The sequence below is a fragment of the Dendropsophus ebraccatus genome, chromosome 4, assembly GCF_027789765.1.
Source record: "Dendropsophus ebraccatus isolate aDenEbr1 chromosome 4, aDenEbr1.pat, whole genome shotgun sequence".
Classification (NCBI taxonomy): Eukaryota; Metazoa; Chordata; class Amphibia; order Anura; family Hylidae; genus Dendropsophus; species Dendropsophus ebraccatus.
In genome coordinates this window covers 92,661,478-92,679,221 of record NC_091457.1, presented here as the reverse complement: position 1 = coordinate 92,679,221, position 17,744 = coordinate 92,661,478, and the positions used below count along the sequence as shown (strand labels likewise).

At 49.5% G+C, this 17,744-nt stretch overlaps 1 protein-coding gene across 1 annotated transcript in view; it reads left to right on the top strand.

Annotated features, from left to right (window-relative positions):
• LOC138789300 (ankyrin and armadillo repeat-containing protein-like) overlaps window positions 1–17,744 on the top strand; it is a 38,772-nt gene that overhangs the window by 14,487 nt on the left and 6,541 nt on the right. Inside the window, exon 3 of the mRNA XM_069967905.1 lies at window positions 12,795–13,039. Within this exon, the coding sequence (XP_069824006.1) occupies window positions 12,795–13,039 (245 nt within the window). The remainder of the gene's footprint in view (window positions 1–12,794; window positions 13,040–17,744) is intronic.

Here is a 17,744-nt window from a genome sequence, read left to right as displayed (position 1 = left end):
CTCCCTCTCTCGACCTAACTCTTGATTTCTCAGCCTCTTTCACTATGTATGAGCTTATCAAGCTTTCCCTGTATCTTGCGATTTTTTTTTTTTATCTTCCTCTCTCCGGCTTCTCTCACAAACAATATATACTCCTTCTCTATCTCTCCCTGTACTTATCCAGTTGTTTTGATATGTAATCTATGTGTTTTCCCTCTAACGTACACCTCCTCTCTCTCTTCAGTCTAGACACACAATGAGAAAGAGCATGGACGCTCAGGCACTTCCTGTTCCTGGAGTGACGTCACACACCTTGATATTCACATAATAACAGGATACAAAGGATTATAGGAGTAATAATCCCTTGTAGCCTGTTCTATTCTCTGATTAAAGTACAGTTTTGCGACGCCATTGCGATTTTAACGAACTTCGTCACGAACTTTTTGACAGTTCGGTTCGGTTTTGCAAAGCTCGTAACAAATCTGGTTCGTAACGGTTCGGTTCGCTCATCCCTATACAGGACTACATCTCCCAGCATGGTGTGTGGTAATATACAGGACTACATCTCCCAGCATGGTGTGTGTGGTAATATACAGGACTATATCTCCCAGCATGGTGTGTGATAATATACAGGACTACATCCCCCAGCACGGTGTGTGGTAATATACAGGACTATATCTCCCAGCATGGTGTGTGGTAATATACAGGACTACATCTCGCAGCATGGTGTGTGGTAATATACAGTACTACATCTCCCAGCATAGTGTGGGGTAATATACAGGACTATATCTCCCAGCATGGTGTGTGATAATATACAGGACTACATCCCCCAGCACGGTGTGTGGTAATATACAGGACTACATCTCGCAGCATGGTGTGTGGTAATATACAGTACTACATCTCCCAGCATGGTGTGTGGTAATATGCAGGACTACATTTCCCAGCATGGTGTGTCGTAATATACAGTGCTACATCTCCCAGCATGGTGTGTGTGGTAATATACAGGACTACATCTCCCAGTGTGGTGTGGGGTGGTATACAGGACTACATATCCCAGCATAGTGTGTGGTAATATACAGTACTACATCTCCCAGCATGGTGTGTGTGGTAATATACAGGACTACATCTCCCAGTGTGGTGTGGGGTGGTATACAGGACTACATCTCCCAGCATAGTGTGTGGTAATATACAGGACTACATCTCCCAGCATGGTGTGTGTGGTAATATACAGGACTATATCTCCCAGCATGGTGTGTGGTAATATACAGTACTACATCTCCCAGCATGGTGTGTGGTAATATAAAGGACTACATCCCCCAGCTTGGTGTGTGGGGTAGTATACAGGACTATATCTCACAGCATTGTGTGTGGTAATATACAGGACTACATCTCCCAGCATGCTGTGTTAATATACAGGACTTCATCTCCCAGTATAATGTGTGGCAATATACAGGACTACATCTCCCAGCATGGTGTGTGGGGTAATATACAGGACTACATCTTCCAGAATGGTGTGGTAATATACAGGACTACATCTCCCAGCATAGTGTGTGGGGTAATATACAGGACTACATCCCCTAACATGGTGTGTGGTAATATACAGGACCCCCATAGCCACACCCTCATATCCATGTCACCTATTACCATTATATAAAAAACAAATATTATCACCTCATAATGACTTATATCCCCATACCATTACTACATAACATCCACTATACAAAGACCACTACACTACACTGACCCATATGGATGTAGATACAAATGCTGCACTCGCTCTTTACACCATATTCTTTACACCAGGGGTCCCCAAACTACGGCCCCCTGAAGCTTTTTATCCGGCCCCCTGCACAAAAGAAGGGGCACCTCTTTTTTATTGGTGGTCACTAATTGAGGGTGTTAAGGGGGAGTAAGGGGAGGCTAATTGAGGGGGAGTGAGGGGGAGTGAGGGGTTGAGTGGGGGCTGGGTGAGGGTTGGAAAGAAAGATGCTTTTACTTTGGGGGGGGGGGTTGTGGCATTTTGCATTGGGATTTGATTATAGTTTTTTTTTTTTTATAGTCCGACCCTTACGGACAGTGAACTGGCCCCCTGTGTGAAAAGTTTGGGGACCCCTGCTTTACACCATATACATGATTACAGTACAGCTACATTCAGTTACTCACAGAGGGGCGTCTTCTCTGATCGGAATTGCTCACTTTTTTTCTTCTTCTCCATCTGGTAGAGTGCATCATGAAAACCACTCCTGGCAATAGTTTGTCCCTGAAGAATCTGACAGGCAAATATTTTAGGCTTTTTGCTTTCGCACAATCCTCATCATCTATACAAAGTCCCCATCTATATTGCTCTGCACTGTAACAGTGCTCATTCTATGCCACCCTGTAGTGTTTAGGCCTGCTGTGGACGCTCAAATAGTACTTAGGCCCCTCTGTGCCCTCATATAGTAGATAAGCCACCTCTGTGCCCTCTTTTAGTAGTAAGACCCCTCTGTTTTCCCCATATAGTAGCTAAAACTCTCTCTCCCCTGGTAGCAGCAACCCCCCCTCCCATGTAGCCATTGCCTCCTGTCCTGGTAGTATGTCCCCCCTCCCATGTAGCCATTGTGCCTTGGTATGAAGTCCCCCCCTCCGCCCCCATGTAGTCACTGTACCCTGGTAGTAAGGCCCCCTGGAGAACCTACATCCAGTCCTGTATACAATGTATCAGTATAGAGAAACTATATCCAGTCCTGTATACAATGTATCAGAATGGAGAAACTATATCCAGTCCTGTATACAATGTATCAGTATGGAGAAACTATATCGAGTCCTGTATACAATGTGGCAGTATAGAGAACCTATATCCAGTCCTGTACACAATGTATCAGTATAGAGAACCTATATTCAGTCCTGTATACAATGTATCAGTATAGAGAACCTATATCCAGTCCTGTATACAATGTATCAGTATAGAGAATCTATTTTCAGTCCTGTATACAATGTATCAGTATGAAGAACCTATATCCAGTCCTGTATACAGTGTGTCAGTATAGAGCAGTGCTTCTCAAACTATGAGGCGGGCCTCACCAGTGAGGTGCCCCCTAGTTGTTGGTGAGGCCCAGCTGAGGAGCCAGTTTTCACAAAATAACTATGATCTGCACAGTCCTTTTGCTGTTTGCAGAAATCTCCATTTTAACAACATTATTAGTTCATTTTGTACTTAATTTTTTAGTATATAGAGCTTGGGAGACGGGTGAAAGGTAGCCCTAGCATTATTCTCAGCTTTTAAATGGACTTTCACCACAGATAATGAGGCCCAGGCATCCTCTTGGTCAGTCTATTGAGGCCCAGGCATTGCCTTGGTCTGTTGGTGAGGCTCCAGTAGAAAAAGTTTGAGAAACGCTGGTATAGAGAACCTATATCCAGTCCTGTGCTGTACAGTGTGTCAGTATAGAGAACCTATATCCAGTCCTGTATTCAATGTATCAGTATAGAGAACCTATATCCAGTCCTGTATAGAATGTATCAGTATAGAGAACCTATATCCAGTCCTGTATACGATGTATCAGTATAGAGAACCTATATCCAGTCCTGTATACAATGTATCAGTATAGAGAACCTATATCCAGTCCTGTATACAGTGTATCAGTATAGAGAACCTATATCCAGTTCTGTATACAATGTTTCAGTATAGAGAACCTATATCCAGTCCTGTATACAGTGTATTAGTATAGAGAACCTATATCCAGCTCTGTATACAATGTTTCAGTATAGAGAACCTATATCCAGTCCTGTATACAGTGTGTCAGTATAGGGAACCTATATCCAGTCCTGTATACAGTGTATCAGTATAGAGAACCTATATCCAGTCCTGTATACAATGTGTCAGTATAGAGAACCTACAGTATATCCAGTCCTGTGCTGTACAGTCTGAGCTTTATACAGTGTACCAGTATATATAACATGTAACAGGCAGCAGCTGCAGCTCACAGAGCATTGTCTGTGTCAAGCTCGCAGTCCTCCAGCTGTTCAAAAACTATTATTCCCATCATGCCTGAACAGACAAATCTTTAGATATCCAGGACTGATAGGAGTTGTAGTTTTGCAACATCTAGAGGGCTGCAGTTGGGGTTGTAGGTTGGGGTTGTGGAGCAGTATGCAGCTGTCAGAACATGCTGGGGATTGTAGTTGTGGAGCAGTATGCAGCTGTTAGGACATGCTGGGAGTTGTAGTGTTGGAGCAGTATGCAGCTGTCAGGACATGACATGGGAAAGCTGATCCCTCCATTACCTCTACCCCCCCCCCCCTTTCAACCTCCCACCCAAAAATGAAGACAAAGACCCGGCTCTTTGGAAAACTTTTGGCCACAGCAGCCAAATTTTATTAACAAACGTACAAATAACATAAAACATTATGCAAAAATGATACTGCCACTACTAACCCCCCCCCCCCCCCCCCCAGCTATCTAAAACCCAGAACGGGAAGGAGGTCCTTGAGGCTAAAACTATAACCGGCCACCCATAACTGTTCCACAAAGTATCTGGCTATTACCACTCATTTCCGACCCCCAGCCGTTTCCCCAAGGCTCAGGAGCCCTACCGCAAGTCCAATGGCACTGGCCGATTATCCACAAACCATTACTCCCCGGGACACCACCCAGTCAGGAGCCCAGCCTCCTCCAAGTCCCTCGAAAATCCTTAATCAAAATGAGGGGGAATGGGGGTGCACCTCACCTCGTGTACCCCCCTTATACTCAATTTTTTCCAACCCCAAGGACCCCCTAACCCGCCAGCAGCTGCTATGACAAAATGACACTCCAACCCTCACCCCGAACTAACCCAACCACGACCCATACAATCCTGCTTTCCACAACTAAGGGAGGGAGGGCGGGACTCTTCACTGCTGCTCCGCATGTGCTGACCAGATACAGGAAGAGCCAGTAATATATATACCCTCCCCTGATTCCCTTACCCCTCCCCTTAGCAACTCCCGCTCAGCCAGCCAGTTCTCCAGTTAACCCCTTCCGTGCCAGCTCTCCTGTCATGCTGGCCTCCCTTAACTCCGTCGCGTCCGGCCTTCTCTTGACATGGGAAAGCTGATCCCTCCATTACCTCTACCCCCCCCATCCCACCCAAAAATGAAGACAAAGACCCGGCTCTTTGGAAAAGTTTTGGCCACAGCAGCCAAATTTTATTAACAAACGTACAAATAACATAAAACATTATGCAAAAATTATACTGCCACTACTAACCCCCCCCCCCCCCAGCTATCTAAAACCCAGAACGGGAAGGAGGTCCTTGAGGCTAAAACTATAACCGGCCACCCATAACTGTGCCACAAAGTATCTGGCTATTACCATTCATTTCCGACCCCCAGCAGATTCCCCCAGGCTCAGGAGCCCTACCGCAAGTCCAATGGCACTGGCCGATTATCCACAAACCATTACTCCCCGGGACACCACCCAGTCAAGAGCCCAGCCTCCTCCAAGTTCCCCGATAATCCTTAATCAAAATGAGGGGGAATGGGGGTGCACCTCACCTCGTGTACCCCCCTTATACTCAATTTTTTTCCAACCCCAAGGACCCCCTAACCCGCCACACGAGCACTTGGGAAAACCTCACATGTGCGAGCTCCCCCACAAACACAGGGCTCTCTCCACACCTTCCTGAATCGCAAGCGCCCACAGATCAGTCCCCACCGCGTTCAGGTGAACCCCGTCACCCAGCCAATAGTTGCCAGAACAATCCTCCAAATCCCTATGCCGAACAAACACCCCCCCATTACGCGCCACAAATGCGCCTACCACCCTGTTGACCTTCACCCGCGCCTTATTGAGTTTCACCACCGATCTGGCCACCCTCCAAGTCCTCCTGGGCACGATGTCCGACCAGACCACCCGAACCCCCGGAAAAATCCTCCAGAGGCGCAGGAGATCATAGCGCACATCCCTAATCAATTCACGGAATGGGCAGACCCCCAGATCATTACCTCCAATATGCAACACCAAGATATCCGGGGGCCTGTCCAGCCGTGCAAAACGGTGAAACTCTGGCAGAACTCTATTCCTTTGCCGCCCCTATTCGGAAGGAATGAGGGGCAAACGACCTGCCTTCCAACCCCAACTCGCCCAAGCACCTCCTAAAAACGGCCGTAAACTGGTAACGGGATAAGAACGACCCATCCACATGCCGCAACAACGGCCCGCCCCCCCCCACCCCCCAATGCAAACAACTCCTTAACGCACTGTGCCGGGCACATCCTCGACCCCCCCACTGCCTGCAACACCACGTCGCGCCCCCTATCCCGCTGATCGGTTTTTGACCGCCGTATCCGAAAGACCACTCTGTCCTGTTCCAGCCAAACATCCCCCCTTAATCAAACCACCAGCTTTCCTAACTGACGGGGACACAAGCTCCCCCACCCTCAACGCCCCAAAAAACGCCCAAGAAAAAGCCAAACGAAACAGAACCACTTCCGACTCCGACCTACACACCGAACCCAAACACTCACCAAGCCGTTCCAACAGAGCAAAAGACACCGGCCGCCGCATATCAGGCTGTGACCTCCCCCTACGAAAACCCCTCAGGGCCTGGCCCACTAAAAAATTCTTTGTGACGTCCCTGAGCCCCCGCACCTTAAGGCCAAAGGCCAGAGCCGCCACAAAACGATTGACCTTAGCCACAGACCAGCCCGCCGCTGCCACGGTACCCAGCCACCCAAGCACAGCCAACACCCGATCCTCATCAGACTGCACAACACCCCATTCCCTCTCCCATGCCACCCACTCCCCCCAGGCCACCGAATACGCCCTCCAAGTGCTACCAGCCAGCGAACTCCTCACGAGTTCCCCCGCCGTCCTCAGACAAGCTGCCACAGATGTAAGGGGCATGGGATCCCGTCTTCCGCCGCCTCCGGCACCAACTCTCAGAACCGCTCCCACTCCTGACGAGACAAAGAGTCAGCCACTGAATTCTTGACACCCGGTACATGAACTGCCACCACCCACGCATTAAGGGACAAACAACAAAGGACCAGATGACGCAGCAGGCGCACCACCGGGGGCGAAGACGCCGACCATGAGTTAACCGCCGAGACCACCGCCATATTGTCGCAGTGGAAACGGACCTTCCTGTCCCGGAACTTCTCTCCCCAAATCTCCACCGCGACTACTATAGGGAAAAGTTCCAGGAGAGCCAGGTTCCGCACCAACTCCCCGTCGCTCCATGCGCTGGGCCACCTCTCCGCACACCATTGGCCCCGACAGTATGCCCCAAAGCCGACCCCCCCTGCAGCGTCCGTAAACAGTTCCCAATCAAAACTGTCTACCACCAGAGCCATGAACAACGACCGTCCGTTATACTTGTCCAAGAATGTCGCCCAAACCCCCAAGTCATCCCGCAGCTCCCTAGTCACCCTGAGGAAATGATGAGGAGACCGCACCCCCGCCGTCGCCCCCACCAGCCGCCGACAAAAAACCCTCCCCATGGGCATTTTCCCGGCAGGCAAAGTTCAACTTGCCAAGCAGGGACTGCAGGTCCCGTAACGTTACCTTCCGCCAAGCCAGAGCTCGTTGTACGTCCTCCTTCAGAGCCTCCAGCTTGTCGGCGGGCAACCGGCACTCCCTCCGCACGGAATCAATGGTGATTCCCAGGAATTTAAGCACCGACGACGGGCCCTCCGTCTTGTCCCGGGCAAGCGGCACCCCAAAACGACCCGCCACCCACTCCATGGTGCACAGCAAGTTCCCACAAGTGAGAGACCCGGGGGGACCTATGAACAGGAAGTCATCCAAATAATGAATGACCGACCGCACACCAGCCATATCCCGAACCACCCACTCGAGGAAGGAGCTAAACGCCTTGAAATCAGCGCACGAAAGTGAGCAACCCATGGGAAGACACCTATCCACGAAGAAGGCGCCCTCCCAGAAGCAGCCCAGCAGTCGCATGCTTACCAGATGCACGGGGAGAAGACGAAAAGCTGACTCGATGTCAGTCTTCGCCATCAAAGCCCCTTGACCATACTCCCTCACCCACGCCACTGCTGAGTCGAACGAGGTGTAGACCACCGAACACAGTTCGGGATCAATCCCAGCGTTCACCGACCGCCCGCGCGGGTGAGAGAGATGGTGAATTAGCCTAAATTTGTTCGGCTCCTTCTTGGGGACTACACCCAGGGGAGACACCACCAAATCCTCCCACGGGGGAGAATCAAAGGGGCCACCCATCCTGCCCAAGGACACTTCCTTAGCCAAATTCTCAGACACTACGGAGGCGTATTGATAGGCCGACTGCAAATTTCGCCGTGAAGAGGGGACCGTGTGAGAAGGGGAAGGAATAACAAAGCCGTCAGTAAACCCATCAGTGAGCAGAGCCGCCTTGGCCCTGTCTGGAAATCTGTCGAGGAAGGGGCGCATCGCGTCCACCCTCACCGGAGTCACCCCCATGGCCAGCACCCCGCCCTTTTCCTTTCCTGTAACACCGGGCGGAGCCATGGGAAGATCCGCCACACGCGCCACAGACATGCCTAAACTTACAGGCCGTCCCGTATTTGCACTGGCCATCATTAAACTGCCAGCACAAACCAGCCTTCCCTCCCACGGACTGGGACGACTGCCCCTGAGAACCCCCGGTCCCCCCAAACTGCGAAGATTGGGCGGCAAAGCCGCCCCCCCGGGAAGGGGCTGCCCCTGACGGGCCGGCCCCATGACCCGCAACCACAGACCAATGTCCTTCTGGTCCCATCTTATACTTGGCCGCACCGCTTTCCACTGACGAAATTGCTCGTCATAACGGAGCCAAGCCTGCCCCCCGTACACCCGATACGCTTCTCCAATTGAATCCAGATAGCAGAAAAGACCCGAACAATTATCGGGAGCCTTCTCCCCAATCACACTTGCCAGAATGGCAAATGCCTGGAGCCAATTGGAGAACGTCTGAGGGATCAGACGCCACCAGCATTTTTCCTCCTCCTCCTTTTTCCATTCAAAACGCTTCGTCTTGTCTAAATTAAATTTCTCTAACGGGAGAAGGGAGAAAATCTCCACATATTCATCCCCCCAGATTTTTTCTCTAACCTCCAACTTCAAGTGTGCCCCCAAAGGCCCCTCAAAACACACATAGACCTCCCCACGCGCCCTGTCATCCAACCGCACCCAATCCACCTCCTTCTCCTTGTCCGTCTGCACAGATACAGCCACCCCCGCAGCGCAAGCCACCACCCCACCCACGCATGCTGGCACGACCGCAGGGGCCTGAGGCGCACCCACCCACGCTGCAACCGGGACCGCCCCCCCCCCCCCCCGCCGGCACTTGCGCGCGACTACCGACACTGAACTCAGGCTCAACCCCTGACCCCCCACCGCCCCTGGAGACCAGCAGCCGCAGGCCCGCCAGCAACTCCTGCAACTCTGCCCCCAGATTAACCAAAGGACCCCCCACCCCCTGCCCCGCTCCCAGCCCCCCAGACTCTCCCCCCCAACAGACATCAGTAATGAGCACTCACCAGGCTGCCCAGGTGCTGTGGGCCCGCCAGCCGGGATATCCGGATCCAAACGCCGCCGGGGGTCAAGCCGGTCCAGACCGGGCAGCAAGGAGTCCTCTCCCGCGCCGAAAGGGAAGGCCACCGAGGAGGAGACTGAGGCAGGGGCAGGTTGCCCCCCACCCGCAGGGAGGCCGCTGGGAGGCAGGACCACTAAAGACCGCAAGGAAGCCTGGGGGCAGCCGCTGGCAGTGACGTCACTCTCACCGCGCCCGGCCGCCGACTGCGACCGGCGCGCTCCGCTACCGGAAGTTCCCCCGCCGGTGGCATTTCTGGCAGGCTCTCCGGCCCGCACGTCACCAGGAGAGCCCACCGCATCCCCGGGAGACAGCTGGAGACAGGAGGAGGAGAGGACACCCAGGGGAGGGGGTGGAGACCTCTCCTGCTCCGCAAGGCCCGGCCGCGCTCTCGGATTCCTCACAGGCCGGGAGGCCCGACCCCGGGAGCTGAGGTGAGTCCCCCGACCTGGAGGGTCCCCGGAGGGGCTCCTGCGTCGGCGCCGGGTCCTGGGAGGAGAATCGGGGCTGAGGCGGGCGGGAGGCCGAGTCCGCCGGGAACTCCGTTGCCGAGGAGGGGGCGGAGACTCGGCCGAACCAGTCAGGCCTAGCGGGGAAGCATCCCAGGGGCTGGAGGAAGGACCCGCGACCGTGGAGGCCCCCGAGGAGGGACCGGGGGCGGCAAGCACAGGTAAACTCACCGCCCAGGGAGCAGCAGGTGGGGTCGCCATGATGGCCTGCAGCTGACTGTCCAGCCAGGCCCTGTCTTCCGATCCGGCCACCGCTTCCCGCAATTGCTGCAGGATCTCGTTCAGGGGGAGAGCCATAAGGTAACCACTCTCAGACTGGACCCCTACTGCCAGAAAAACAGCTCTCCTCACACTCCTCTGGTCAGCACACTGCACTGCCACTCTTCACTGCTGCTCCGCATGTGCTGACCAGATACAGGAAGAGCCAGTAATATATATACCCTCCCCTGACTCCCTTACCCCTCCCCTTAGCACCTCCCGCTCAGCCAGCCAGTTCTCCAGTTAACCCCTTCCGTGCCAGCTCCCCTGTCATGCTGGCCTCCCTTAACTCCGTCGCGTCCGGCCTTCTTTTGCTGGGGGTTGTGGAGCAGTATGCAGCTATCAGGACATACTGGGGGTTGTAGTTGTGGAGCACTATGCAGCTGTTAGGATATGCTGGGGGTTGTAGTTGTGGAGCACTATGCAGCTGTCAGGACATGCTGGGAGTTGTAGTTGTGGAGCAGTATGCAGCTGTCAGGACATGTTGGGGGTTGTAGTTGTGGAGCAGTATGCAGCTGTCAGGACATGCTGGAGGTTGTAGTTGTGGAGCAGTAAGCAGATTTCAGGACATGCTGGGGGTTGTAGTTGTGGAACAGTATGCAGCTGCCATTGTCCCTTTGTATTAAGCCCCCCTCAGGTAGTCATTGCCCCCTGGTAGTAAGCCCCCCCCCCCTCCCCCCGAGGTAACCATTGCCCCCTGGTAGTAAATGCATGCTATGTGGGGTCATATAAAGGACTACATCTCCCAGCATTGTGTGTGGTAATATACAGGACTACATCTCACAGCATGGTGTGTGGGGTAATATACAGGACTACTTCTCCCAGCATGGTGTGTGGTAATATACAGGACTACATCTCCCAGCATAGTGTGTGGGGTAATATACAGGACTACATCTCCCAGCATAGTGTGTGGTAATATACAGGACTACATCTTTCAGCATAATGTGAGTGTGGTAATATACAGGACTATATCTCCCAGCATAGTGTGTGAAATAATATACAGGACTACATCTCCCAGTATGGTGTGTGGGGTAATATACTATACAGGACTACATCTCACAGCATATTGTGTGTGAGGTAATATACAGGACTATATCTCCCAGCATAGTGTGTGGAATAATATACAGGACTACATCTCCCAGCATGGTGTGTGATAATATACAGGACTATATCTCCCAGCATAGTGTGTGGAATAATATACAGGACTACATCTCCCAGCATGGTGTGTGATAATATACAGGACTATATCTCCTAGCAAAGTGTGTTAAATAATATACAGGACTATATCTCACAGTATGGTTTGTGGGGTAACATACAGGATTACATCTCCCAGCATTGTGTGTGGTAATATACAGGACTACATCTTCCAGCATAATGTGTGTGAGGAAATATACAGGAATCCTGGATACACCCCTGTGTATACTTTAAACAGACATTTACACTGCAGCCTATTCCTCACATTGAATACACTCTAACTGCCTGTCTGAACACCCCTATATGACCTATGTGCTGATAGCCGGTTTAATAGCTGTGTATCTTTGGGTAAATGTGTTCCTTCTATAGCTTTAGCCCTAAGAAGGGCTTTTGGGGGCCTCCTGCCTAAAATCACCTAAATCCTGACTGTCCCTACTACACAGTGTCTCCCTCTCTAGCTCCAAGTCTCATCTAAAAACAAATCTTAAATCTACAATTTGATTACTGTAAAGGTCACATGGCTTAGCCAGCCAATGAATGTAGGTGATTTTTTTTACTGTCTGTGTGCTTCTAGTGCCTGTAACCCCCCCCACACACACACACACACATAGTTATTGGTTAAAAAAAACACCAGGGAAGAGCTCTGCTGCGAAATTCCGCTATGTTTGCTCAGTGTAAGCGGGGCCTAAGCCTGCAAACTAGGCATGTTGATTCATAGAGAGGACTTACCTCAAGTATATAATAGAGAGGAATACATGTGTTTCTAATAAAGTGGGCATTTAGTGTATATTTAAAGAGGTTATCCGTTTAGGTTAAATATATCTTGAATCATCCCCTCCTCCTGGAGACTAACAATTCATTCCATACATGTCATTACCTTTTCAGTCTCCTTCCCCCAGTTCTGCACATGCCACCGAAATCTGTATCTGAGCTGTTCATTCCGTACCTGCTCTCAGCCCCCTCCTCCCCCTAGTTGGCTGTTTATACACTGTGCGAAGCCCGGAGAGTGCAAGTTACTTGTGACCTTACTGTGATTAACCCTTCCTGCTGTACAGAGAAAGGAAACAGTGCAGTAATAGTCAGCAAGGGAGCTGTTTACATGAGCCATCTTGGAAGGGGGAAGGGAGAGATGGACTGAACAGCTCAGATACAGTTTTCTGTGTCTTCAGCAGAAAGCAGCATGCTCCGAACTGAGGGAAGGAGACTGAAAAGTTAATAAAATGTATGGAATGGAAACATACATGAACACCATAACCCTTGCAATTTTAGATTTGTTGTGCAAGTTTGTTGAGCCACATGAGTCCTCTGTCATGTTTTTCAGGGCACAGTGAGAATCTGGAGCTCATTGGGAAAAGCTCCAGCTTTTCTTACTCTTATGTGTTTCTCTTGTTGCACTCGTCTGATGAAGAAGTTCGCCTGACCGCTGGAGAAGCTTTGGCTACCTTTGCTTTTAAAAGTACTAGCCTGCACAAAGAGATTGTTCAGAATGGAGGACTGATGTGGAAAGACTTTGCCACATTCATAGAGTCAACCAATGAAAATCACAAGGCTTTAGGAGCATTTCAGGTACAAAAGAAAAATGTCGCTCATGCACATTTTAATCTGCCCAGATACTACAAAATATCTGCAGAATTATTTTACATCTTTTGCAATATTGGGACACAAAAAAGAACTACAGTGCTATACAGTGTTGCTCACCTATAGGAATAGCTTAACCCATCTATGGTAACTGTGCCCTTCATATATGTTCTGGACTATTAAAAGCTCACATTATATAGTCAAATGTTGTGTTTTACAACAATTCCATTGGCTTAATTAAAAAAATTCCTAAAGGCTCTTACACATTGACCTTTCTGTCTATAGCAACAGGTAATATGCCTCCCACTGATTTATAGAAAACTAAAAGTTACCTATAAATAAAGAGATCACTGAGGTCAATGGGCAGACAAGCTACAAGATTAATTGTGAATGACTCCCAGTGTCCTACAGCCTCCACTCATAAAATCCAGACACAGAACCCATGAAAGGTACTCGGCAATCCCAGCTATTAATCTCAGCTATCAATATCAATTCACAGTAAATTAAACAGGTTTCCAGCTAGGCAGAGGCATGGTATAAAGCTCCTGGGCCCCAAGGCAAAGTGCACACCAGGGGCTAATGCAGTACAAATCATTTATACTACTGCTGTCTTCCTGGTCTAGCAGGGAGGTATTAGTTCAAGTTATATAATAAATAAAAATAGTGCTATTGTATGCTGTATACACATACAAAGCAGTATATCTGGAGAGTTCAGGCATTCTTTAAAGCATCTACATTCTCCATATGCAGATACAGTCAAATAGAATGGTGGAGCAAGGAGCTGTCAGGTCCCTGCTCAACTCACTCTCATAGGCTACTTGGAGCATTATTGTTGTGTCTTTATTCCACCTGGGAAAAGTGCCTTTGTCAGGTATAGAGGATGAAGGTGTTGTTATGTTTCTCAACTACTAGTCACTCTTTGTTTTAGTCTTATGTCTTTCTATTAGGCACAGCTAAAGGAGAGTAATAGGTTAGGGTTTATTGTCCTTCTCTTTTATATCTATTACTCTTCTCCTCTCTCCTGTCTCCAGCATCCCCCCCAATCAGAGAGCACTTTAGGTACCCCTATAAAAGGGAGGTTAGTTCCTGGTTGGTGGTCTTTGGTTTTTGTTAGTGGTGTGGAGGGACTAAGACACAGCTTTTAGCTTTCCTGCAACTGAGAGATCTGCTCCAGTATGCAGTGCTAAACCCTTAGAAGGGGTAGCCGTCCTCTGAGGAAGCCCTTGTCCATGCTGGGGACCCGTCTCCTGAACTCTCAGGGCAGTTACCACAGCCAGGAACTGACCCCCAGCAAGACAAATAGCAACACCACCTCACATCTCCCCCGGGCCATGGCATTATGGCAATATTGGGCACAGCAGGGGACATGAATATATGCGTTCACAGGGGGCATTATAACTATAAGAAGGCATAGCTGGGGACATTATAACAATATGGTGGCACAGGATGCATCAGAGGAACAGCAAGAGACATGAATATATGGGTGTACAGAGGACATTCTGCAGCGACTCAGGGTGCCAGGTGTTATGTGGCTGGGCTAGCTGTTGTAGTACCAAACGAGGAACGTGTCACCGTGACCAGGAGTGGTATGTGTCCACCCTAGGATACACTGACACACGGCTTCTTGATTTTGTAGGACAGGTGTGTGTAGCAAGATGTTGTGTAGGAGGAACCACAGAGTGGCTGATAAAAGTTTTACTGAATCTGATAACAACAATCTGCTGAATCTCTTGTAGGACAATACAGAATATCACAATAGTACAATAGACAGTGGGCCACATGTATCATCTGGCGAACGGATGATTTTCGGCAGAAAGTGCCGATTTGGGTATTTTTTTATTTGCAAATGGCCGATTTGCAAATAAAATATTCGCAAATCGGCACTTTCCGCCGAGTACGCCAGGGGGGGCGGAAAAGGGGGCGTGTAGTGGGCGGAACGGAGGGCGCGGACTCAGAGTCCGCGCGATTTACCATCCGTACCGCCCAAATGTACGCAGAAAACCTACTCCAGTCCTCAGCTGGCGTAGGTTTTCGGCGGTGCGCACCGGCGCGCACGGGATTTATGTAGAGGCAGTCCGCCTCTACATAAATCTCCGTAGCGCTGGAGCTGCGGGGGCATTTATAAGTCTGGCGTAAAAAACGCCGAACTTAATAAATGCCCCCCTGTGTGTTCACACTTGCAACAGATTTAGTAAAAAGACAAATACTTGTAGTTCCTCACTGGTGTGATTAGACACAGAATCCCTGGGAAGGTCACAGCTGGTAGAAAATGAAAGACACCACACACTGATCACAGCTCTAATGCTGGTAACGTTATAGACAAGAACTTGACAGAGTTTCTGGATATACAGTAATATACACTTGACTTGGTTGTAGTGACTTAAAGACAGTAGTGGGCTTACAGCTGGCTCAAGGTAGTGGGGCCCTGTCTAGAACCTAGGATTCTCAGCTGTGGGGGCTTTAAAGAAGAGTTACCTAAGCCCAGGGGTATGAACTTCCACCTTGCTGTCTATAGGCACAGAGTGACACAGATCCAGTGATGTAGGCCCCACCTTCTGGGTAGAGCTAAACACCCTTTAGGAGTCCTAGTGTATTTGCAGTATAGATTCGGCTTATGCACTCAGCTTAGCTTCCAACTTGTACCTGGAACGATCCTCAGGATGAAAGAAGCATAGCTGCCCAGCCTAGACAGGGTTTTCCCTTGATCTCCTTTACTGCAGCCTCGCCACATTTAGGCACTAGCCGAACATGGCTAGGAACAGTCATGTCAAACTCTGGCCCACGGGCCAAATCTGGCCCGTGGTGCCATTATTTTTGGCCAGCAATTCAGAGTTTTAATTACATCTGGCCCGCCATGGCTACGATATAAGACAGGGGTCTCAAACTCAAATACACAGTGGGCCAAAATTTAAAAATTGGACAAAGTCGCAGGCCAACCCTGATAATTATTGAAGCGCAAATGCCGCGGTCATAAATGACATGACATGATAAATTGCTATGACATGATTAAACCCCAACCAGTATATTAGCCAATCCCCCCAAAATTGCCCCACATTAGCCAGCCATTCCAATAGTGCCCATATAGTAGCTAACCCCAAGTGTCCCATATAGTAGCCAGCCCTCCCCCATAGTCTCATATAGTAGCCAGTCCTCCCCCATAGTCTCATATAGTAGCCAGCCCTCCCCCATAGTCTTATATAGTAGGCAGCCCTCCCCAATAGTCTCTTATATAGTAGCCAGCATTTTCATAGTCTCTTATATAGTAAAAAGTCCTCCCAATAGTCTCTTATATAGTAAACAGCCCTCCCATAGTCTCTTATATAGTAACCAGTCCTCCCCCATAGTCTCTTATATAGTAGACAGCCCTCCCCAGTTGTCTCATATAGTAGACAGCCCTCCCCTGTAGTCTCTTATATAGTAGCAAGCCCCCCCTATAGTCTCATATAATAGCCAGCCCTCCCCAGTAGTCTCATATAGTAGCCAGCCCTCCCCAGTAGTCTTATATAGTAGTCAGCCCTCCCCTGTAATCTCTTATATAGTAGGCAGCCTTCCCCCATAGTCTCTTATATAGTAGCTAACCTTCCCCCATAGTCACATATAGTAGCCAACCTCCCCATAATCTCTTATATAGTAGCCAGCCTTCCCCATATTCTCTTATATCGTAGCTATGGTGGGCCAGATGTAATTAAAACTCTGAATTGCCTGGCGGGCCAAAAATAATGGCACCACAGGCCAGATTTGGCCCGCGGGCCAGAGTTTGACGTGACTGATATAAGAGACTATGGGGGAGGGATGGCTACTATATAAGAGACTATGGGGAGGTTGGCTACTATATAAGAGACTATGGGGGAAGGTTAGCTACTATATAAGAGACTATGGGGGAGGGCTGGCTACTATATAAGAGACTACAGGGGAGGGCTGACTACTATATGAGACTACTGGGGAGGGCTGGCTACTATATGAGACTATAGGGGGGCTGGCTACTATATAAGAAACTACAGGGGAGGGCTGTCTACTATATGAGACAACTGGGGGGGCTGTCTATTATATAAGAGACTATGGGGGAGGACTGGTTACTATATAAGAGATTATGGGAGGGATAGCTACTATATAAGAGACTATGGCGGAGGACTGGTTACTATATAAGAGACTATGGGAGGGCTGGCTACTATATAAGAGACTATTGGGGAGGGCTGCCTACTATATGAGACTATGGGGGAGGGCTGGCTACTATATGAGACTATAGGGGAGGACTGTCTACTATATGAGACTGAGACTATGGGGGAGGGCTGGCTACTATATGGGACAAATAGAACTGAAGAAAATGTAGATCCGGCACTCCAAAAAATCAGTAAAAGTTATAAATTTTATTAATCCATGTTAAAAAACAGCAGAGCAACCAGTGCTGTGTGGCCCAGTGGATTGACGCGTTTCGCGCATGCGCGCTTAGTCATAAGATTATGACTAAGCGCGCATGCGCGAAACGCGTCAATGCACTGGGCCACACAGCACTGGTTGCTCTGCTGTTTTTTAACATGGATTAATAAAATTTATAACTTTTACTCATTTTTTGGAGTGCCGGATCTACATTTTCTTCAGTCCTATTCATCTACTAACGGCTAGCCAACGCATTGGAACCGTGCACCCTCTTGAACGTATTGAAATCCTAAACAACATTATATAAAGGTGAGCT